The sequence below is a fragment of the Serinus canaria genome, chromosome 7 (assembly GCF_022539315.1).
Source record: "Serinus canaria isolate serCan28SL12 chromosome 7, serCan2020, whole genome shotgun sequence".
Taxonomy (NCBI): domain Eukaryota; kingdom Metazoa; phylum Chordata; class Aves; order Passeriformes; family Fringillidae; genus Serinus; species Serinus canaria.
The window spans coordinates 3635289-3660323 of NC_066321.1; the positions used below are offsets into that span (position 1 = coordinate 3635289).

The following is a 25035-nucleotide window of genomic DNA, read 5'->3' on the forward strand; positions in this document are numbered from 1 at the left end:
CTGTAAAATGTTTATGCTGTTTGCACCCAAACACACATAGGGAGGACCAATGTGTGTTAGAGCAAGTTCATTTTCATCTTCTGCACTTTGACTGTAAGGGGTATTGAGGCAAAGAGGCAAATCTGTCATCTGACTTGTTTTTATTTATTGGCTGAACAAGATCAACACTGGTTAATAAAGCAAACCCAATGCAAAGCTCACCAAAGAGCAGCTCTGCACTCAGTCACTCACTTTTCACATTTTTTTTCCTTGTGATAATGTGGTCATTTCACTCCAGATCCCTAGTCACCATTCATCCTCCCAGGACAGACAAGACCTGAATTTCTAATGTGAAGAAGCATGATCCAAGTATGCTCTACACTGGAGACCATAAAAAAGAAAAAAAATCCTCTCAGTTGTTTTTGTTTAAATTTTCTGTACACCTTTAACTTTTAAAAGAAAACTTTGACTGTTTACAGAGCAGAGTTTTAAAGATAAGCTGTGGGGACGTGTTGCTTTTAGAGATTTTCTTTGTAGCGTTCCTGTTCCTCCATGAGATATTTGATGCATTTGTTTGGATTTTCTTATATGTGTGATTTACCTCTGGAGCTACATTTGGAGGTGGAATGCCACTCTGTCATTGTAGCAAGATGGTGTCTGAGTTTTCAAACATGTATGAAAACTGCTGTCTGAATCATCACAAGAAGAATAGTTTATATCTGGGTGTATCAAAACTGGTTGTGCAAAATTTCAGTGGTTAAATAGAGAATGACCAAGAGCACTGAGTTATTTACAGGTCTGGTTTAATCAGGGCTCCATTTAAATAAATAAAAAATAGCAAAAAGGATGAGAAGAGCAGCCGAGAGAAAAGTACTCCTGAATAGACAGTAGTAGGATGTTTTTCAGTGGTATAGGTTTGGAACTTAAAAGAAGCTCGTGTGTCTTCAGAGGGATTAAGTTTCACCACGCATTGGCAGCGCTATTGTATCAGTGCAGTCGGCTACAACGAATTTATCCTGTGATGATCCCTAGTACAGAGAATCACCTTTTATCTCCCATTGAAAAATAAGCTCCAGCTGAAGCATCAGCAGTTCTGTGAACTCTGCTGGCATATTTGATACCTCAATGTTTGATTTCAGGCTCAAAGAATGGATGGAGTTGTCTCTGGCAGCGCTAATGCGGAACCTTCTTCACGTTCAGCCGAGAGTGCATCTGGGCCCTGTGTGACTCTGTCCTCCTGTGTCTAACCACATTGCAAAGGCCTTATCCATTCTGCTCCACAAAAACCAGCCAGGAGTGTGAACACACAATCTTTAGAGCCCAGAAAAGCCCTTCAGAGGTCAGTACTCTCTGTGCTGTGTGTGTGTCAAGAGGCAGCTTGAGGAGCTGCCTGGATCATTGTGCTGATTTTCATCCAGGCAGGACAGACAGTGTGCAGTTGGTTTAAGAAATGCCTCTACCCAAGCCAGAGAGCTCTTCTGCAGCTGTGTGGTGAGGTGGCCACTACAGCAGGACACAGTCACTGGGTGAGCTTCCCTTTGGCTCAGACCCTGCTCTGTGGTCCTGTGTCCATTGATTCCAGACCTGGGACTGGAATTGCAGTTATAGACATGTAATTAAATATTGGAGATTGCAGAGGCTCATGGTTAGCCTGGGTGCAGGTCTTGTCCTTAAGATCTTCACCTTCCAAGTTTTCATTGGCTCTCCACCAAAACCCATCCACAATTCCCAAATCCATTCTCATTTGCTGGAGTCAGGTCCAGCTGCATCACTGGCTGTCTCTGTCCCTCTCTATCCCCTTCTTCTGCTTCTCTTCTCTGTAGAAATCAGTTTGCTTTCCTCTGAAAAACGCATCAAAAATGGTGGAAAGTAGACACAGCTCTTTCATGGTGGAGAGCTGTTGGAGGTAGAAGAGGATCTTGTAAGGTCCTTCCTGTTTCTAGTTCCTAATGTAAATCTTTGCCATTTTTGGTGAAAACAGCTCTTTCATGAGTGCCCAGTGCAAAGGAGGAGGAGCTGATTGGGTTTTTTAAACTCAAATGCTAAAAGATCTTTTGAGCACGTCTGAGAGGTGAGTTTTATGGTGCTTTGTTGGTGTCTGTTAGATCAGAAGACACATAAATATTCTAGTCCTATTTTTGACAGGAACCTAATGATAGGAATGGCTGTACATTCCAAGATTAGAGTGGAATGCAAGTTTATAAGGTCTGTTATTACAAAAATACCATGTGTCCAGATCCCTTGTTAAAAATGCTAAAATATCTTTAATAGTTTATAAATATTTTGTGGTCATTAGAAGACCTGTGGCTTTTAAAAGAAGCTTTACTGAGTGGAGCTAAATTTCATGTTCTCATGTCCTGTGACAATAGTAAAGGACAAGAATGAAATATTTAGAGTAAAAAATATTTCAATATTACCTCAGCTTAATCTTGTAAGCTATTCTGGGCATAATTGTCCAAAGAAAAAGGGAAATCAAGCACGTTAGTGAAAGCAACATTGAAAAGTTTTTTGAATTCTTTTCCAGTTGTTGTATTTAATGGAGATGAAGCTGTAAGAAGAGAGATAATGTGGGGTTTTATACTCCAGTATCTCAGTAAGACATGAGGTGAACACTGTCCTTTTGCACTAAGTGTATTTCCAAACATTTGGCAACTCCTGAGAATATGTAGGGGAAGATGTGCTCTATTATTAACTCAAATAAGCTGTAAAATTAAATATTACTTTTACCAGCATCATTATTTTCTTGGCAGAGGAAACCAGTTAGTTCAGTCCAAGGGTGTAGTTGGTCTAAATGGAGGAATTCAGATTTATTCCCACAAAGAGCAACAGAGATAGACTTTTCTGTGGGCGAATGGGAAGGAGCATCCACCTGTCTAAATCAGCAGTGTGGAGAAGGAAGGGGGGAAAAACAGCTGCAAAAATGGGTTCTTGGCCAGTTCTTAAAGAATATAGTGTATATCTGTAGAGAAACCCTCACTGGTAGAGCAACCTTTGGCTGCAGATTGAGGAATTGGAATTTATGGAGGAAAAAGGGTTAAAAAGGATGAATATCTTTGCACCTTAATGGGAGAACTATTTCTGTAATAGTATCAAAGATAAACCAGTGTATTATGAACACTAAATGATAAAGGGTGATAATATGCCATTCTTGAGACTTCTTGGCTCTTACCTAACACATCAGAAAGTGATTGTTGAATTTTAAATAGCCATACAAATGGATGACATAGAAATTTAACTTTGCTTTGACCTTATTCTAATTCACAAGATGACTGCAAAATGACTTTGTTACATCTGAATGTATGCTGGATGCTAAATCACTCCAGAGTATAAAATCTTTGTTTTGGCATAATGTTGATGCATAAACATTTGTACCCCATACTAACCCTATAAACATCACAATCCATCAGTACAATTACAAAAAAGATTGTTTGTTTTCACACTTAAAGCAGACATGAAATAGAGTGTCCTTAACTTAATCACCACCTTGATTTACCACATTTGCATATATTTGCATATTAATTGGACTACAGATTAAAATTGGTTTTGTAATTTTAATTAAGTGTCCACAAAGGTAAATGATTAGAACTGTTTAAAATACATTCTGACATAAATAGCAGTAAAAGCTTTTGTGATGATGTTTTTGTGGAATTACATTCAGAAAGTGGCCTTTTTATGATAGTAATTTTAATCTTAAATAGAATTATACAGTCAAACAGAACTGTGGATTCATAATCATTTTTTCAAGATTCATTTAATATTTTGCTGATTTGCAGCACTTGATGAAAATGTACTGTAGGTTTAGCTGATTGCAAAATTGGGCCTGTAGAGCTGATAAACTGAGGGTTTAAACCCTCAGTCTTTATATTTGCCTTACACATTTCAAATGTGTTAAGTATCCACATGTAGACAAGGGCTGGGTTTTTTTTCAACTTGAGAAATATAAAAACTGTCAGTAATGGATGATCTATGGTGTGAAGATGTAATCACCTCCATGGCCCATCTTCCTTCAGCAGAGATGGTGAAGCACAGGACGTTTCAAAGCTTTTTCCATAAATCACTGCAGGTAGCAGAGGAATCATTCCTGGTCTTGTCAAGGGAGGATGAGCTTGGAGGTAAAGCTGTGCTGTCAGGGTTACTCTGCTGGAGTCAGGGTGTGTTGATACCTGACCAATGATGTCAGCTGGACCAAAATGTCAGACTAAACTTAATAAAACCAGAGTATTTGTGGGTAGAAGGGCTCTAGAAACTGGGCTCTTAATGCACCTCTGGGCCTGCCTCTTCCTTTGGGGACCGGTTCATGCTTCCTCCCAACACATACAGAGTACCAGTAAGGACAGGTCGTTAGCCTGGATGGCCAAGGTGAGTTTTGCCTGCCTAATTAATTGGTAAAAGCTTTTTTATTATATTCCATAACTTTTCAGTTGGTGTGCAGCAGGCATTCATTAGGCATTAGACCATCTTTTAGTTAAATAAAATATCCAGTTTATGTTTTACAGTATTAGTTTACTGCTTGGCTTATGAGACAAAATAATGAAGTAGCTGTTGGCTTTGGTTTGGGACCAGATTTGGTAAGTGCAGCTTTAAAAGAAACAATATTTAACTTTAAAGTTAGTAGAATTTTACAGTATAGCAGCTTAGTAGCTTTGCCTACTTTTAAGAAAAGAAAAGGTTGGTGAGAAGTCAATAATGAATTCACATTAGGCTCTTTTCTAATTTTCTTCAGAGTTTTGAGCTGTTCTTAAGATTTACGCTGTTCCTAATTTCATATACTTTATGTCCTGTGTCTGAACCCTGGCTATTTACTACCTTACTGTCTCCTCAGTGTACATTAGGGAAAAAGAAATTGAGAAACAGTATACTTGGGTCTCGTCATGCTTCACTGATTTGAAATAATTTTCCTGTTAATGGCGTATTTAATATTTAGTTTTCCTCCTACCCGTGGTAATGCTTTCAAAGTGAGAGTAATAAAACTTTTGGAGTGTTCCTGTCTGAGAGACTTGACATAGTTTTTTGTGTTGTATTTAAACTCCAGCCTAAGTAGGCAGAGTAAATTGCAAGTCAAATCCACTGGACTAATAATATATCAGAAAACAGATTTCTTATCATGCTCTCACAGAAAATACAATTATTTCTCAGTCTGATATTGTTTAGTGTCTGTTAGATATTACTCCTGATGTGCTTTTAGATTTCTGTTTATGTAGTGACTAATTTCAGTGTCATACTGGTTTAGGTTCCTCATTTTAGGAACATTGCAAAACTCATTTTAAAATCAGATCCAGAGCTCAGTCAATGCATGAATTCCTTGTGTTAAGGCTCAAATTTGTATTAATTGAAGTTGTGGTCTGAGTGAGAAGTCCTGGTAGATTAAATCTGGAAAAAAGAGCTGTGATAGTTTAAAAAATAAAAAGCAAAAGAATGGAACAGTCATTGTATGAAGCATCTAGGAACAAACCTGCCAGACAAGTGCTGTTATGATTTTTCAAATGGGCATGTAAGCTCGATGTCTCGTTAGATTAAATTGTTATGGATGTCCATCCATCTGTGGAAAAGATGGTTATTTCTAGTTAGGGCATTGCCTTCCCTTTCTAATGTGTATCTCACTAATACCAATCATCCCTGTGTCACCTGAGGATCAGAAAGCTGAAATGCACATCATCTGCAACTGTTTTGGGGATGCTGTTTGAAAGTTGAACCTTTCTTTCAATCCAGCTCCGTTCCAACCATAATTGTATTATGGAAACTCAATCATCCCTGAATTCGGGGAGCCAGCTTTGAAGTGGCTGGTATCAAATTTTTTTTGAGATCTGCTTAAATTTAAAAGAAAAAGAAATAAAAAAAATAAAGGCTTAAGCGTGGTTGGTTTTTAATGAGACTTGAACTTTTAAGTGCTTAAGTCCATTGTGAAACTGGAAATTAGGCTCTGAGGATACTTGGTTCTTTGGAGTTCAATTTAGACACCTGATCCACATCATCCTCCTTTGAGAAGAATAGCATTGAAAATGTATTTCTCTGAAGAGACAGTTTTTAAAAGTAGATCTATTCCTAAAAAAACCCAGACTGACTACTTGCTTGAAAAGTCATCTTCCTCTCTTGCTGCCTCTTCAACCCAGTAAAAACCAGGTTGAAAACTCCTGTTTGAGGGCCAGCCCACCATTCCCATCTAGGGAAGGAGCTGCTACCATGTTAAACTATTTCCTTCTCATTGCCGGCCAACTAATTTGGCTCATCCTGTGTCTTCTCTCAGTTGTTTGAGACTATAATGCCCACTTGCCCCTCTCTTTTAAATCACTATTCCAGCAGAAGATTTTGCATTTTAGGTGTGGGGGATGTCCTATCCACAGTTGTAAGTCCAGAAATGTCATGAAAAGAGTCATAGAAATATTTAGTTTGGAAAAGCCTTCCAGGAACTTTGAGTCCAACCATTAACTGTAAGAAGGTGGGAGCTACTTCATTTGCCTTCCACTGAAGAGCTGCACAACTTTGGGCAAAATTCTTCCCCTTCTTCACTTACCCTACGGTTGAAATGGGGCTAATAAGGCTTATAATTTGTATGCTTAGTATGCAAATTGGCAAAGTAAAGCATGCTTAAAAAATGGCCAAGGAACTTGGAAAGCTATTTTTCCTATTAAATCTGGAAAAGAAGAAAGTTGCAAAACGTGGTCATCTAATTGCATCTTCACCAAGCATGTGGTCTAAGTGCAAATGTGACTCCAGTGTATAAATCCCTTCAGAAAGTCTATTTTGCCCCAAGAGGAATGGGAGCACACTCAGCAGACTGCAGGAGGATGGGATGCTTGCAGCATTTCTTTGCAGCATAATTGCAGCCTCAATGAACCATGAATCCAGCCTAATTAACATAACTGGAACCACAGCAATCATGCTGCCATTCAATTTAGGTTTGGAACATTCCGGTGGAGTATCACAATTCTGCTGTTTATTGTTGAGACTCTGTGGAGAAGTGTCCACTTGCTTTCTTGCTGCTGCCTTGGTGAATTTTTATTATTTCAGGAGAACTTGGGAACCTCAGAAATGGAAGACCGTTAGTTTGATGATTCTATTACTGAATCTACAAATAACTCTCTATTGCTTTCTGTGAAAAGGTACTTAGACTGTTTAGTATATTGTAAAACTCAAGGATAAAAGTAACAAATTTCCAAGTTAGACACAGGTTCTGAATTGTATTGGATAGAGCTAATGGCAAATAATTCTGGGACTATTTTGAGTTAAAGGACTAGATTCTCAGAATATTAAAAATAGTATCTATTACTCTTTGTACTCACTATACCTAAGAGAAACCTTTTATTAGGAGAAAACCAGATTTTTTTAATGTGTTTCACTGTAAAAAATGTGTTTTACTGTTCTGTTGGTTGTGCTGCAGTAAAATCAGGAAGCCACAGAAGTAGATCAGGTACCACTGGTCTTGGCATTAGGGCAAAATAACCACTTTTTTAGGGAGAGAGAAGCCTGCTGAAAAGGGACTGCTGAAAACAGCAATAGGTGAAAAATTGGGACTGGAGGTGGAGGAACAAGGAGGCTTTCTGCATCTCTTGGCCATTAGATGATGGTACTTAGTGCTGGCACTGAAGCCACTTCTAACTGATGTCACAGCTTGGATGGGTGAATCACCAAGTCATTTGGCTTGGAAAATCCCTATAAGACCATTTAGACCAACTGTGGTTTGGAAATTCCAGAAAAATACTCCAAGGTGGTTTTCTGTTCTTTGTCCTGTTTGAGGATTCTTTGATTTGTAGCATTTTCCTTGGATGTAGCTTCAGCCCTTTCCACTGATTCAGAAAATTCTGTGTTCCTGTTGACTCCCAGACACTGAATTTCCAATTTTTTGTATTTTTTTTTTCCTTTGATGATGTTAACTGAGGAAGTGAATGCTGTCACTTTCCACTCTAAGCATCTAAATATAAATTTATTGTTAGGGACCTCAAGGTCTCTTTTTGGGCTTGCTTATTTATTTTTCTGCAAGTTGTAACTTAACAGTTAATTATAACGAGAGGTACCTGACTTAGATTATACCCTCTAAGTTTGCATTAATCTGTTTTTAACATCCTGTGCATAACTCAGAGCAGTCTACAGAAAGCTTGTTGTATTATTATTGAATAAGAAAGTGAAGAAATCTGACTTCCCACAGTGACTCTTCTTCCCTCCAGCCTCTGAACAAATCCCACTGGCTGTGGGAGGCTCTAGGAAGTTCTCTGTTATAAATCTGGGGTTTAGGTGTTGGTTAGTCATTCCCAGGAGGCTTCATACACATTTTAGCTGAGACTCTCCAGCTAAACATTTATTAAAGGTGGGGTCAGTCAAAGGGCTGGCTGCAGTTGAGGAAGAGCTGGAGGAAGTGCAGAGAACAGCTCAAGTAGTTGGTTCCTGGAAGAACTGAGTCTGTGATTCATCCCTTTGGAAGTGAAGGAGGAGAAAGCAGTGCCAGTTAAATATCACACAGGGTTATGAGAAACATCCAAACGATGGGGAGAGATCATGGTCTTTCAGCATTTTTATTCCCTGCAGCTGTGATGTGTAAGCTCAAGAAGATCACTGAACATTGATGCTTTCAGAGTTCAATAGCCACACTTGTTATTAAAGGCAGTTACTGAGAATTGACAGAAAAAACTATTTTTGAGGGGAGTTTCCAAGTAGAGATCGTATTTCTGGCTTAGTGTGCAACAAACCCAGGGTATTTGAATGGTTGTCAGATCTGGGGGAAAGGGAGAATAACTTCTCTGTGGTAAAATATTGCAAAGGAAATAATCAGTCTCCTTCAGAACCAGTATTTTTTAGTGTTTGTAGGTGCAAATTCAAAAGTGACTTAGATCAAATGTGTCAGAAGTAATTTGAGTGTTTGGTATTTTAAATGTAATGGCACTGTTTCCACAAAAACTCCTGGCTGCTTTTAAAACATTTATATATACTTTTCTGCCTTTTATACAAATTCATGAAATAAGGTCCTTGAAGACACTGAAAAATTTAAGCTGGTCATTCTTGCTGAAGTAAAGTGATGAAAAAAAATGTTAAGAATATACATCTGTAGACAAATACAGCCCTTTTCCTCTCTATGCTGTTTGAAGATGTGCTCAGGCAGTTTGAGTGCAAAATAATGGCAAATTTTCACCTTTGATATCTATCACTGTGTTACTACTATGAGGTTATTTTTTTAATGAGTCACTGCTAGGCATTGAAGAAGTGTATTAAGAAATATTTTAAGGAGAGGTATATTAAAAAAAAATACCCAAAATTGTACATGAAGACTTTGTTTTATGTGCCTCACAGCTTTAGTAGAGATGGAAAACAGGGAAAGCCAGTGCTAAATGGGAAAAGAAATGGTTGAAAACTCAGGGCATGATGATGACCAGACAGAAAAGGGAGCTGAAATTCTGTTGTTTTGGGGACTGTGACCTACTGCAGTGACTGGTGAAGTGAAGAAATATTCCCAAATATCCAAACCAAACCTCCCCTGACACAACTCCTCTCATCCTTTCAGTTTTTCTTTGGGAGCAGAGCCTGACCCACCTGGCAGCCTCTCCTGTCAGGGAGTTGTGCAGAGCCAGAAGGTCCTCCCTGAGCCCCCTTTCTCCAGGCTGAGCCTCTCAAAAGGGCTCAAGGCACAAAACCCCAAAGCCTCTGGCTCCAGTCTCTGCTCCAAGCAGGTTTCTGAGCATCCAAGGGAGCAAAACCCTATTAAAAAAAAAAAAAAACAAACAAACAACAAAACAGGACTTTGATTAATTTTAAGGTGATTTCCTCTAAAAAGACTCTGAAAATGGGTTTTCAATTAGCAATCTAGTTTACATAAAAGGCACATATTGATGAACATAGTCCATGACTTTTTTCTCCGTGCCATTATTCTCCTCTAATTCATATGCAGAAGTGGAGATTTCCAGTGATCTCACTGTTTACCAAAATCTGAGGGACTTAGAGGTTAATGTTTTTTCTCATTTTCTGGTGAGAGTTCCATCTTCCCTTTTCTTCACAAAGAACAGTAAAGGAAAATTAGGAATCTGCTTCCAGAAAGCACCCAAAGGTGATCCATCAAGATCCATCAACAATTAGCTGGATGCTCTTGTGAGAGCTGAAAATTCCCTAACATTTTTTTGGCATATAATTCTTCTGAATATCTGACAGCCTGATATTTGCCTATTCATATTTGTAATTATATTCAATGCCAGGTCTCACTGATTTACAAATACGAGTTGCCCATCCTGCTATGAGGCCTTCTTCTGCAAAAAGGCACAATGATATTAGTGCAAACATGATTGTGAGAATCAAAGGTGTTACAGCAGCATAATGAAAGTAAAACAATGTTATTTATGCTTATTCATGTGAAAATACTGGTGGGGCACCTCTTAAATTAATCATACAGCCCTCCTTAAATATATCTGATCATGAACCTAACCTTCAAATCAGAGCCAATTATATGAGAAGAGCTGATTGCACTCAGATTGTGGAGAGGATTTTTCTTCCTTCAGAAGTTGCTTCTTAAAAAAAAAAAAAAAAAGCATATTTTAAGAATTCTGACTTCAGACAAATAATCCAAAATTGATGCTTGATTGAAGCTAAAGAACCAAACACAATTTCTTATGTGTTCAAAATGGTAGTGAAAATACTACCCTTCTGTTTGAAGGGCCTCCTAAAAATATCCCAGTGGTTATTAGTGCTGACTTGAATCAGTTGGAGGTATAGACATATTTGGTATCAGAACAAAAAAGAAACACTTAGTATTTTTAAACCCCTGAGGCTTAAAGATCACACAGTGTTGTGATATTTGATGTGGTACATCAAACTGTCAATCCAAAATTTTTCTAAAAGATAGAACCATATCTTTGCAGTCTGTAGGCTTGTTGTACTATGAGCCTTTATTAAATGTGTTTATTAATTTATTTATTTGTATGATTTTAAGCCTTCTCTTCTTATTAGAGCATTTTTCCTTAAAGCATTAACATGAACAAATGCCTACATAGAGCTGAAGTTCTCGAGTCCGCTTTGCCCTGTCAGAGTGGGTTGGGTTTTCTGTTAGTGAAGGATCTCAGAACATGAAAGTCCAGCTCTGTGCAGGGGCTCAGATTAGATCTGAATGCAAGGAAAAGCAACAAAGGTCCACAGAATATCTGTAATCTGCAAATACTTCCTGTGCTTAACCTACACTTTCGTTGCGTGACTGTAAAGAACAGCAAATCTTTGTTCTTTCCCCTCTCAGTTCCCATTCAGTCAGCCCAGAGACACAGGAGAAAGGTTTTGGGGAGCAAAGCTGTTATCAGCCTTCCTACAGTTTGCATCTGATTCTGTCAACAGTGAGCACATCAAACCCAGGAGCTTACACCCACTTTTAAACATCAGAAAAGTTTTGTAAAAACATGTAATTATATATATATTTAATTTATAGAACATATAAATTACTATGAACAGAGATTATGATGTGAAGTTACTTTATGATGCCTTTAAAGTTTAGCTCATGTTTGAGTTAGTAAGAGCCAGAGCTGTGTTTTTGGATTCCGAAGGGAATTACATCTGCCTTAGGTGGAGAAAGAGCAAGAGTTTATCTTGCAAAGATCCCAAAATGTTCAAGTGGGGTAATTAGAGTTCTGGAAAGTCAGTGAATAATACCCTGAGTTGGAGAGACCCACAAGGGTCATCAAAGTCCAACTTCTGGCCATGAACAGGACCGCCCCAAGTCAGTCAGGCTCATCCATTTATGAAAACCTGCTAGGGTATTTCTTGGGTCTGTAATCCAGGAGCTTCTGCTATTCAGCTTCACTTAATAAAAAGATGAGAACATCTCAGAAAGGTCTTTCTTATCCTCTCTGCCTGCCAGGAAGGTGTTGGTTTAGCAGCCTCAGGTCTGGTGGATCTGTGCACAGGTAGGGTTGCTGACCATAGGTTCAGTGATGCATATGCAGAGGTACAGAAGGTTAGAGCCTGCAATTACTTGGAGCTAGAAATGTGAAAGAAAAATAGTCCATTGCTTCTCACAGCTCAGCTCATGTGATTTGAATCTGAAATGAATTAACAGACTAATCCTGTTTATGGATCATCAGCTGCAGAGGTATTGTCAAAGAACTTGTGTCCCTATTCACTGGAACACCTGTATGTAAAGCCACGTCTTAATTGTTCAGGCATGCTGAATCAGACTCCTCTGCCTCAAAACAAAATAGAAAATATAAATATATGGAATGTCCCAATCATCATCCTTATTCTTTTCCTCATCTCAACAAGGTTGCTGTTCTGGCAAACCCTTGTGAAAGCAATCCTCTCTTTTCAGTTAAAAGCCATTCATATGGCGACAAACCACCGTTCTTCCCTTTATATCTGTGTTCATTCATTGAAACTCCAAAGCTTCCAGCTTACTTCTTGGATTTATAGCCAGCTGGCTGCTGTGTGTAACATGAACATGTTCTGACTGTGCATGACACGTTTTTATTTCATTTAACCCATAATTGTCGTGCTCACTCCAGGCCACAGATCACCTGTGGGTATTTAATATTGACTGTGCAAGTTCTCTAAGTCATTTCCATCTCCTCACCTCTGACAATCTGCTGTTATTAAGTCAAAAATAAAGCTCAACCCCAAAACATCCCCCCAAACCCCCCTCCTTGAAACAGATTTGGATAAAATGAATATGTTCAAGATGGTGGGCCATGGCTGAGCCAGCTCCTGTGGGATTAGTGCCCACTTTTTTGCATTTAAAATAAACTTTGGAATGACTTTGTAATACAAGTGCTTTAATAGCAAATGAGGAGGGGTGGCAAGGCAGAGAAGGACATGTGCACTTCTTTTTTTCCTTGATTGCTGCTTTTTCCAAGGTTAGTCTGATAAGTGATACCTGTGTATTAGCAGGTTTCTGCAGTCTTAGAAGTCAAAGAAATTCAGTGGAAAGGAAATGCTGAAATACCTGCCCTAAGTTACTGAATCATCAATGAGAAGCTTTCATTCAAAGCCTGAATATTAAAACTTATTACCATACTTCAGCTTTGCAGGAAATACAATATGTTATTTTTTTCTTTATACAACACCACTGGTTGCTAAAAGCAGCAATAGAACCATTAATTAATAATAGTAGTCCTGGATAATGTCATAATAAGCAATACAACGTATTAAAGCACATTAATTCTTGCCAGCTATCAGGAGGAACTTCTAGATATTTGAAAGGCCCATTAGGTTTGTTTACATTCTTAGTGGAAGCTGGTATGCTTTGGCAGGGGCTGAACCACACTTTAGTACTTCACTCCAATGGTGTTGAATTTCCTGACTGTCGTGCACAGTCTGTAATATATTGTCACCACTTCAGGGCAGCCTGGCTCTCCAGGACAGAGGGGACAACCCAGACCAGGGCATTCCCCAAAGCTAGGGTGCCTTTGCTGCCACAAAAATGAAAATAACTGAAATTATATGTAACAGAAGCAATTTTTCACAATGGAAAAGGTGATCCAGGAATCAAATCCATGCCTTCAGGTGTATTAACCTAAGAGAGCAACAAAAATGTGCTGGGCTTTAAATTGCACTAACAATCTGGAAAGGATTTTCCAACTGGGGTTATGTTAAGTGTTAATAGTGAAACCTGGGTGCTTTTTCCTTTGATCTCTCTTCGAGCTCATATAGAATAATAGGATCAAAATAAAATGCCATTTATATGAACACCTTGTTCTTTTGATCTCGGCACCAAAAATTCTGTCTGCAGCTACAGCCTAGCAAACAGTGCATCTGCTCCTTTTAGTTGGACCTTCTAGTTATCATAACTTTTAATAAGTGGTGTCACAGCCAATTTTCTGTGCAGTTCATGAACTTAGTCGTCATTTTTGCCCTAAGAATCTTTAACTACCCTTTCAGAAGAATTTAAAATAAGGTATACAGGACCTGTAAACTATTGGCTTCTGGTTGGTTGTGCATATGCATGTTGAGTGTATGATTTAAACATCTGTATAGTGCAAAATTTCAAAGTATAGAGTTAGTTGTTGTTGGAGTATGTGGGCAAAACTGTTGAATTAGTGTAGGCTGAATGAGAGAGAATGTTTTAGGGGGAAGATCAGTTGGGATAATGGTGGATTTCATAGGTGCTAGGTTCAGGATCCTTGCTTTTTCCATCAGGGAGGTGATGGGCCCTGTGATGTCTGGGTGGTAGCCAAGCATTTCTCTTCATCACCCACGTCTGCAGGAAAGAGCACAGAAGGGCTACACCTGGTAGTTATGGATCCCATTAGTTTTATGTCAAAGTCAGGTCCATGGATGAGCATCCTGCAGCTCTTTATTCCCCAGGGCTGATGTTCAGGGGCGTTCCTTTGGAAGCTATTGGTGTGAGCACTTCTGTAAAGCCACTTCCTCATGCTCTTTCAAATCTCTTTAGCAAGATTCATTCTCCTCTTTGACTCCTCTGAAGCAGCTGAGCTGTTTATTCTGATGACTGATGGTGTCCCTGCTTTAGCTGTTGTAACCTCCCAGAGCAGAGGAGCTGGGCACGAAGCACTGTGCCAAATGAAAGCAAATAAACCCAAGTCCTGCAGTTCACCAGTGTCATAATTGCTGCTACCCAGGAAGAGGGATTAACAAGTGAAGAAACACTAGCTAGGAGAGATCCAGTGGCCAAGTTGAATCTCGGGTGTCAAATGTCTCTCTCAGGCTTTGCATCCCTCTGTAATTTATATTTAGCTGCTGGGCTGGCGTGATAGGAGCAGTCAGCTCGTGAGGAGCACTGCTGGGAAAGTGTTCAGGCTCTTGCTGAAATGGCTGCACTTGAGCTTGTGGCACACAAGCTGTCCTCCAGCAAGTTTTTTTTTTGCAGACTTAGTCGGCTCTCTGCACTCTGTCACAAGGCAGGAGTGTTCCAGAGAGCCATAACCATGGCTATAACCTATAACCTTCTTCTTATAATGTAGTGCAGTCTAATTCATTGTGTGCAATAAAGATACTGAGCTGGTTTGAGCCCCAGAAGCAGCAAGGATGTGTTTGTGCAGCACTGCCCTGGGATTGAGGCATCCTGCTGGGATCAGGTCTCCCTGCTAATGCAGCCACTCTGCCTCCAGTCCTTCCCTAAGCAGTACAGAACTAATGTAGGAAAGTTTTCTGCAGCCGTTGTCCTAAAAGCAGTATCTGCCCAACTCTTAATTTGAGCAGGTTGAATGTCCCTGTTCATCTTTCACCAGTTCTCATTTCCTATCCCAGAATTCAGACCTACTTCTTTTGCATCAGTTAAAGAAAGGTTGTGGGATTCTGTGGCCAGGGAGTTAAAAAGCTACAAAGATTGGTAGTTTCCCTCCCTATAATAGGAATGTGATTGCCCTAGTTCTGTGGTTAGCATGAAACAAGTCAGCTCTGTCATGAAGTCAGTGGGGTACAAGTTAATACAAGGTAGTAAAGGAATAAAACAGCAAAGTCCACAGTCTTTTATGACAAAACCAGTATGAGCCTGCTGCAATATAAGGCCCTGCTGTGAATGGTATTTTCTGATGCTTGGATAAGTGCAATTTACATATATACAAAGTGTATGAATAAAGTTATAAAAGTATACTTGGTATTTTACAATTTTTTCCCCCCCTTGAAAGTAATTTTCTATTGTTCAAACTTTCGGCTTTCACTGGTTTTGTTTCTAAAAACCCCAAAAGGAAAAGAAAATAACAAAAGTCCATAAAGGCAAAAGGGATATGTTCTCATTTCAGTTCACAGAATTTCCTGCCTTTAAACAATACAAATATATGCCCTTAGGTTTGCAACATGCTGGAAGGATACTGAATCCTTGAAACAGATCAAATTAACAGCAAGTCCACTATAGAAACATCAAGTTGTAGCAGTGTGTCCAATAGATCTGAACAAGAATTTGTTGAGGGGGTTTTAGCCATGTTGCCTAGACTTACAAAATCCTAAACTGCTGAATCCATGAGTGAATAAACACTTAGAAACAGCAAGTTCTAGGCTGAACTGTGCACAAGTAAAATCTTATAATTAATTGGTGCCTGTTCACTATAGGCTCCATTCAAAACAGTTATTTAATATAACTTTGAAATGTATCCAGAAGCAGAGCAAGTGAGAGCAGTTTTTAATGTCACAGGTAGCTCAGGGATGGACCACCAGAGTTTTACAGAATTTGTAGGGACTGTGACTCCCCAGGGACTCTTCTGGCACCCAGATGCTGAAAGCCAGATGATCAGGGATCGCAGATCAGCATCACCGTCGTCCTGATTTATACCAGAAGGGAGTCCAAGGGTTTTGAGGGGTTTTTCCCCCTGTAATGACACTGCTACTAATAGTATTAATATTTTTAGAGCTTTTTGACAAAAATCTCCTCCTTTCGGAGCAAAACTGAAGGCTTCTGGTGTTTGAACAATGGATGAGATTGGGACCTACTGTCAAAGGTGGAATTAGAACTTGGAATTTCCTCTAGTCCACACTGCCTGGTTGAGCTAGAAGTGCTACACATTTAAACTTCAGTTGTAGTGCAAAAGCAAAATGCAAATAATATAGTAGCACATTTTCAGATGGAGGTCAAAGTCTCTGCATTAGCAGGTCCAGAGGGGCAGAGCCAGTTTACTGGAATGCCCTATGGCTGGGATAGCTCCACAACAGGAAAAAAATACATTTTTCTTACCATTTGAATATTGTATTATTGACAAAGTGTGGTTAAAATTTTGGTGTGCATACAATTATTATTTTTAATAATAATTCCCTGTCTTTTTTCACTTAAACCTTCAAGTGAAAGCTGGCTTCATTGCTTATTTATTTCTTGGGGTACCTGAGAAAACCTTGAATAGTTCAGGTGAAGTATGTGTTTCCCTGAGAAACACACAGAAATTTGCATTTGCGCAGGCGAGTGAATTATCAAAACCAGATGTAAGCAAGTGGAACATTTTACATAAATTTATTAAAATCATTATTTACCTGTAAGTTATAAGAAAGGCTTAGTTGCACTAGTTTGCTGCCAATATGTACTGCCAATAATCTGCCAAAAAGCAGCTTGCTGACAAAATCCCTGAAATGGTTTGCTTATGATTGCACAGAACGTTACAACCCCGAGTCAAATGAAAACCTACTATAAACGAACTCTTTGATGGTGGATTCGCTGGAATATGGTATTGATATATGGTGTACAGTTTATGTGGATTATGTATACTGTGCAAGAAATATGGATATCTATTAAGGGTAACGTGATATGTAATCGGTTAGGACAGTTATTGTTTTCAGTGTTTGCTAGGAATAAGATCACAGGGTGACTGCTCAGTTCTGAAATACAGATTATTCCTGTGCTGCCCAAAGCACCAGCAGGCCATTTCTCCAATTAATACAGAAAGGCTATTGAAAATGTAAAATATCTGACATCTATACAGAGTAATTTTAAAGGCAACTTTACTTCTAGGAACAATTTATACATTACATAAACTTGTATTTTTCATCCAAGTATCATTTCGAGAATAACAAGCCTAAATATTGGAGGCCATGGGGAAACATAATATTACGATAATGTTCTTTGGTGCGGTTTGGAAGGTTTTAGGAAACATTTGGAAGTATTTTTCTCATAAAGTCACTTAACTATTGAAGTGTTATGCTAGCACTCCCTTCTGCATTGTGTATGTTGCAAAGCAGCCTAGTTAAAGGGGACATTCATCCCCTATATCCTGATTAGAAGTAGTTCCAAAAACCAGGAAATTATATGTTATAGGATCCTGGGTTTAGTTTAATTAAAAGGAAAAAAAAAAAAAAAAAAATTCAGGTGTGGTACCGGTTTTCAAACACCCATTTCCAGTTGTGTTTAACAAGGGGAGATACTGTATTGGGTACAACTCTGTGAAATTTGCATTCTCTAAATAAGCACTTGAGATCTCAGCTAGGTTTTAGGGGTTTTTTCTGTTTAAGGAAACACTAATAAACATGACCAATCCTTTAGAATCCTAAAGAGCCTTAAAAACCTTGCAACTCTCAGAAGCCTAACTTTTTTTCCCCATAGTGCAATTCATTCTTTTGAACTTCTGCTAAAGCAGAACTTAAGTCAACAATTTCTAATTTCTGACAATGGTTATCAAGAGTTCTCTTAGAGCTCCAAAAGTTACTTTGTGGTGTCGGTGCAGCAGATCTACATGGTCATAGTGTTTAATTATAGAGAAAATTACTTTTTTTTTCCTGAACTAATAATTAATCCATGTATTCATGGATCTTGCACAAAAAAACACATAAGTTATTTTCACCTGCACTATAAAATATGTATTTTAGTTCATTACCATCTTTCTGAGAAGGTCTTAAATTATCATCATTCCATTTCTGGAGAATGATGGACACAGAAATTATAACTGCAGAGATTCTTGTAGTCAGTGTTAAAGGACTTCAGAGAATTAAAGACATGAACTCAGAAATAATATATTTAGGGTCAAACTCAGTCTTATTTGATGTCAAGGAGAACTTTGCCTTTCACTTTGCCTGTTTCACTGCAGGCTAGAGTTTTGCATGGACTTTGGGGAATAATTTTTGGTGTACTAACACTGGCTGCCCTGAGAAGCTGTGGCTGCCCCATCCCTGGAAGTGTCCAAGGCCAGGCTGGAGCAGCCTCGTCTAGTGGGAGGTGTCTCTGCCCATGACAGGGACTTGGAACTTGTTTTTAGGTCCCTTCCAAGCCATTCTGTGAATGACAGTCAAAGAACTCTTTCATTAAAATCCTGGTTCTCTGGGGTGTGGGCTTTAGAGTACACCTGACACAGGGACCTTAGTGTTAGAAATTCAAGTGTAACACTGAGAGGTCAGTTTGAGCATCCTCCTTAGACTGACCTACATGACATCTTAGAGCATAAAGAAACAGAGTGTTGTTGAATTAGAGTTAAATAGACTGGAAAGAAAAGTGTAAATGTTAATTTGAAGTGGGAATTTTTGACAGTGTCAAATGTGGATGTTGGATATTGAGGGATTCCAGAAATTATTTGGAAAAACAGGTGGAAGTTACAATTTGAGGAAAGAGATTTATTCTGTTGGCTGCCTTCTCTCTTTACTGTTGAGATCTCTCTTGCTTTCCCCATCTTCCTTCCCCACTCAGATGGACCAAGCTGAGTCCAAGCCAACTGCCCATGGTTGGTCTGGATCCAGCCTCTGTTCTCCAGGACCACCTTTGGATCCTGCCTGCCGACCAGGCATCCATTGGAGTGCCAGGGTTGTTGCATTCAGCTGTGTTGCTAAAACAGCATTCTTTTGGCTATTTTATCAGAAATAAGTCAGACCTTGTGATATCCCTCCCTGGTTTATCTGTTGTCTAGGTTGCACACCAATTCTTCACTCTGGCCAGAAAGGAAGATGCCCTGGTCAGCTTCAGCTCTCTCCCATACTGTTGTTATTTAATATCTGCATGTAAAAACTGCATTCTTGACCTTTGGTGGGAGTTAAAATATGACTGAAGGAGGTTCTTGAGCAACCTGCCCAGCTGGATGGGTGTTCCAGCCTCAGTGGTTCCCTGAGTTTCTCCTCTGTTGTGGGAAAGAGAAGACAATGATCACACCTCAAATAAAATATCATATTCCTATATCCTGCAGTTTTCAAGCAGAGAAATCAGTGTAAACCATGCTTATTGTACCCAGGAAAAGGCACATTCTGCTGTGGGAGGACAAGCTGAGCCTCAGACCTTGGATTTTCTTTTGCGATGCCCTTCCCAGTGCTTAATCTTGGCTCTGTTCAGTTTTCTTTCTGTTCTCTCTCTTTGCTCCTAATCCTTGTCCATGCTTATAAGCCCCTAATATTTATATGGCATTATCTGTGTTAGAGATTACTGCTGACAAGTAATCTCTTCCCTCTTCTGAATGAAGAATTACAGCCATTGCTGAAGATCAGAAAGTGAAATTAGATCCCCGAAAGTATGTGACAACTTCAATAAACCCTAATATCAAATTCCGTGAATATTGGGGATCTTCTTTCAGGCTCTTAGGTTTGAACTGTAGTATAGCTTCAGGACACCTGACCACAATCAGCAACAATTTTTTGCTGTAGGGCAAAATGTGACAGTAGTTGAAGAGAAAAAAAAAAAAAAAATGAACTATGAACTATGACTATTCTTCCAGTTTTGTAATTTTTTGCAATCTTTTGAGAAATAGCTAAATAGAAACAGCATCAGTTTTATTGTGATCAACTGATTAATAATATTAAAGTATAAATGTATGATTTTATGTATCAATGAGCATATACTAGTGGAGTTGCTGTCTGTTCCAGTTTGGCACCCAAAAATTTGATTTTTTTAAATGTTTTTTTGTTTGGGGTTTTTTTCCACTTTATTTCTTAGAATAGAATCTGCAAAATTCTTGAATTTTGAAAGAACAACTTTGATATTTCTAAAGTGCTTGGTCAGTAACAGGTATGCATGGCTTGGAGCTATCTGGTTGAGTTGAAGGTGTCCCTGCCTGTGGCAGGAGGGTTGGAATGAGTTAATCCTTAAAGTACCTTCCCATTCAGACCATTCCAAAATTCTATTATTTTTAAAGTTTTAAATTGCAGTATTAAAATAAAAACATCCATTGCACTTTCAGAACTCTTACTTTGTACCCAAATGTAACTACATTTACAGAAGGGCCAATTTTTATTGCTTTTAAAAAAATTATTTATTTATTTCATCCATCCTTGCAGTCTCTTGAGGCAGTTGTGTAATTTGGTCTAACCTCTAACCTAAACCAGCACTCCAGTTCATCTTTCTAATGTGGTTTCTATTCATCGAGCAGTGACATCATGGCCCTTCCATCCTTTTTTTGTTGTTGTTGTTTTTAATAAAATGGTGCACAAAGTGACTCTTGGTGCCATGGAAAAGAAACCAATCCCCATAAATAACTTTTCATTAGGGCAAATAAAGTGCAGTGAATAAACACATTCGGTTGAACATGGCAACATATCACAAAAAAGAAATGTGTGTGGGAAAAACACATTTCTGCTTCAAGGAAAAGTACATGGATTTCTTCAGAACAGGGTTTTGTGGCATAAATGAAAAGAAAATATATAATATATAGGTTGTGAGTTAAAGAATCTGTTGCTCGCAGTAGCAAATATTTAGATTGAAACTCCGAATATCAGGATATTGAATTTTTATTACATATGAACTTAGTTTAATATTTAACCCATCTTTTTAACTAAACATCTAGACCCACTATGCAAAAAGGGAATGTTTTCAAGGCTTACTCTTTGTAGAGCCTTCATAAAGTTTTAAAATTGACTTTTCAATGTGCTGGAGAGCCTCAAAAATCTGAATAAATAAATTTGAAGACAAGTTGCCATACTAAAATTAGATATCTAAGTCCTCACTGTTTGTTCTGAACTTTCAGTTCAGAAACAGTGAACTGCTTAGTGTTTAAATATATATGAGTTATGCATAAAAGTAAAAAATTTCCATGTTTTTTAAATATAAGGGACAGTACCTTTTGGAATCTGTTGAAAGTGTTAATATTTGTAAGCTTTGATGATAATTCTTTTTCTGAAAAGTTTCACATGTACAAGAGTTCATTACAACAATTTAGTAATAATAATAAAATGCTTCTCCCATATTTAAAATAGAATGTTGAGGCATTTTTCTTGCATGACTGGTGTGTTTTGTAACTAAGATTGAGAAAAATTGGGTGTCCTTCTTGAAAATTAAATCCTACTTCTCTTCTGTGGTAGCTCTCTAGGTGGTTTTATAGAATCATGGAGTAGTTTGGGTTAGAAAGGACTTTAAAGATAATTTCATTCCACCCCCTGCCATGGGCAAGGACACCTTCCACTGTCCCAGGTTGCTCCAAGCCCTGTCCCACCTGGCCTTGGACACTTCCAGGGATCCAGGGTCAGCCACAGCTTCTCTGGGTACCTTGTGCAGTGTTTCACCACCTTCATGATACAAAAATTTAAAACATTCTTTTTTGTAGCTAGTCTTTCAAGCCTGTGTCTGCTCCTGCTCCAGCTTTGTTTCTCCATAACCATCCTGGTGATGTAGGAGACCTGCAAGCTCTTGATGTATTAAATGACTGGGATCTGGGCAAGTACTGGATGGAGAGATACCTCTGGAAGGTGGCAGAAAAGAAGAATTAGTGTGAGTCTGGAGAAGCAAAAATGTGCTGGAGAAAACATAAACACAAAAAATGCACTAACTAGACATTGTCTTTTCCCAGCATGCTTCTGGGAAATGCACAAGAACAGGTTTAGATGACTTTGTGTTGTTATTAGTTTATTTTCAGGTCATTTATTTAAGTGTCATAAAGAACATTAGCTGGTGGTTAGGGACTCCAGTATCCATTATATCATTCCAATCATGTGGACAAGTTTATACTACACATGATTTACAACGGTCTTTCTGCCATAGAAATTGTTCTCCTCAGGTACAAGGTTTTATTCGTGGTTGTATTTAGCAAAATCCAAGTGGCTGAGCACAGAGATGTCTTCCAATCAAAGTCCAAAAATTAATGCCTTTCCACGAACACCATGGGTTGCAGCAAGAGCTGTTTATGGCTCTCTGCCTACATCTTTTATCATGTCTCCACTGTTGTTAGTAAAATATACAGAACTACTTTATGCCAAAACAATGGAAGTTAATGCAGATAACTTGTTCCAAAGTTAACCATCAAATAAATCTCTCTCTCTTTTTTTTTTTCTTTCAAACTGTTAAGTGAAATGGTGTTCTAAAACTTTTAAAAATTGTCAAGATGATGAATACTGTGTGTGTAATACAAGTAAATACCATGGAATTGATTGCACACACATGTCTTAAATAAAAGATATTAAAGAGTATATTCCAGAGAGAAATCGGTGGAGTTTTATCTAATATTATTAGGAATTCTGCAATGACAGATCAGATTTATAAGGGTTGAAAACTAAGGAGGAAACCTGTTCAGAAACAGAAGTGGTGCAGTGAGTGGATGGTTGGCCAGGGGATTAAAGACAGGCAGGGGGATAGAGCCTGCCTAGGTAGCCTGACCTCTCACACCTCAAGCAATTTGTCTTAACAGCAGTAATTTTTCAAAATATCTTTGTTAAATTTGGGTTGGTAAATCAGTCCTTTCAATGCAGTCACAGCTTGGTAGTTTAGGAAAAATCCTTTAACCTGTTTCTGCTTCAGCTTTTCCCATGTGTAAATATTTAAAAGTACATCCTGACGGGGCTGTGTCTGTGCTTTGGAGGAGCCACCAGCAGCCAGTGTTAGGTCTGTGACCAAAGGCTGAGGGAATTGGGATTGTGCAGCCTGGAGAAGAGAAGGCTCCAGGGAGACCTCAGTGCCCCTTCCAGTGCCTAAAGGAGCTTCAGGAGAGCTGGAGAGGGACTTTGAACGAGGCATGGAGGGTCAGGACAAGGGGGAATAATAATATAATGGCTTTAACTGCCAGAGGAGAGTTAGATGGGGTATTGGCAGGAATTTTCCCCTGTGAGTGTGGTGAGGCCCTGGCAGAGGTTGCCCAGAGAATCTGTGGCTCCCCCATCCCTGGAAATGTCCATGGCCAGGTTGGACAGGGCTTGGAGAAACCTGGGGTAGTGGAAGGTGTCCCTGACCATGGCAGGGAGCTTGGAATGAGATGGTTTTCCAGGTCCCCTTCCAACCCAAACCGTTCCTTGATTGTAGGATTCTGTGTATGGAATTCAGCCATACCAAATTTGTACTTCTAAACTTAGAGAATCTGTTGCTGCTCCTTGTGAGAAGAGGTTGATTCTCACCCAGCTCCACCCTCCTTTCAGAGGGTTGTAAAGAACAAGAGGGCCTCTACGACTAGGATAAAGGATTGCTACCAATCTTAGAAGCAATACCGGAAAAATTCCAAAACTTTCCTGGCAGAGTTGCCCTCTTTCTTCCAGAGGTGTTTGCATTATTTTATTTTAGCAGATAAATAGTTTTATTCTCCCTATTGATGCATGTGTCATTAGAGAATGCATGGTTTTATTTCACAGGTGCCATATTCACTAAAATAAAGCATATCTTCCTGAATTCATGTTGTCGTTAAGATGGATGTAAAATATCAACCATATTTTACCTTCTAATGTGCTATTACTTAATTAGTTGTTAGGTGAAACTTTAATCCAGCATAAACACAATACAGATGTTTTTTTTGTTTTTTTGTTTGTTTCTTCTTCTTCCTCCCAGGTTCATGCCAGAGCATAAACTTGCCCGTTTGGGAAAGGTAATTGGTGTTAAAAGGAATGGAGATGCTTATCAGTCGGAGGGGCTGCCTGGCCAGCAGGAGAGCAGAGCTGTAATGAAAACCAGTGATGCACATCCTGAGTCTGGACTTTGTGAGCCCCAGCCTGGACTCTGCACCACACAGCACGAGGGGCTGCCCTCCCCAGCAGCAGCCCCAGTCCAGGCTGAAGCACCAGAAAGTACAAATCCTTGTCAAGGGGAAGATAAGCAACGTCTGACTTTTAACCTCTCTAATATCTTGAGTGGACTGGACTATCAGCAAAGACCTCTGCACATTGCCTGGCCTCACAGGTGGTAAGTGAGCAAACCCAAATCCTGTGCCTTCAAAAGATTTATGGGTTTGGGTTGATCTTTTTTCTGTGACTTCTGCCCAGCATAAAATGATTTCCTAAACACTGCACACACACGTGGAGGAAAGACCCATCACTAACATCTGATTATTGGGAATAATTTGTTGAATATGCACATTCAGTAACACTGACCAGATATTCAAACAGCGCTGTCAGTGATTCTTTTTTCCCAAGGAAAATATACCCCTGCTACTGCAACACTGAGCATTATTCTCTTAGCTCTCTTTTCCTATCAAGCAAACCACAGATGACAATTAATATCAAACATTATTTAAATTATCTTAATTACTTTAATGCAAGTGATTAAGTGTCAAGATACATGGTGACACCGGACAGCTGATGTTAACCCACTGTCTGCAGTTTAGAAATACCCTTTCAGTGTTACATAAATAGAAAGCCTGTTTGAGTGTATTAACAGGGAAACAGTATTTTTCCAACTGCTAAACACAAATACCTGATCTCTGAATCTTCTCAGAAGGGACAAAATCTCCCATGCCACATAATCGCTAAAAACATATAAACTTTAGCTTGACTCCTACATAAATTAGGATTTAAAGAGGTAAAATGTCCTGATAATCTTCCGGTATTGGGCACGAACATTTTAATCTA

The 25035-nt window shown here is 38.9% G+C and overlaps 1 protein-coding gene across 8 annotated transcripts in view; it reads left to right on the top strand.

The window, feature by feature from the left end:
- Positions 1 to 25035, top strand: part of GTDC1 (glycosyltransferase like domain containing 1) — a 186520-nt gene that overhangs the window by 109982 nt on the left and 51503 nt on the right. For all 8 annotated transcript variants that reach the window (XM_050976900.1, XM_050976904.1, XM_050976905.1 and 5 more), the window contains one exon: positions 24020 to 24370. In XM_050976900.1, the coding sequence (XP_050832857.1) occupies positions 24020 to 24370 (351 nt within the window). The remainder of the gene's footprint in view (positions 1 to 24019; positions 24371 to 25035) is intronic.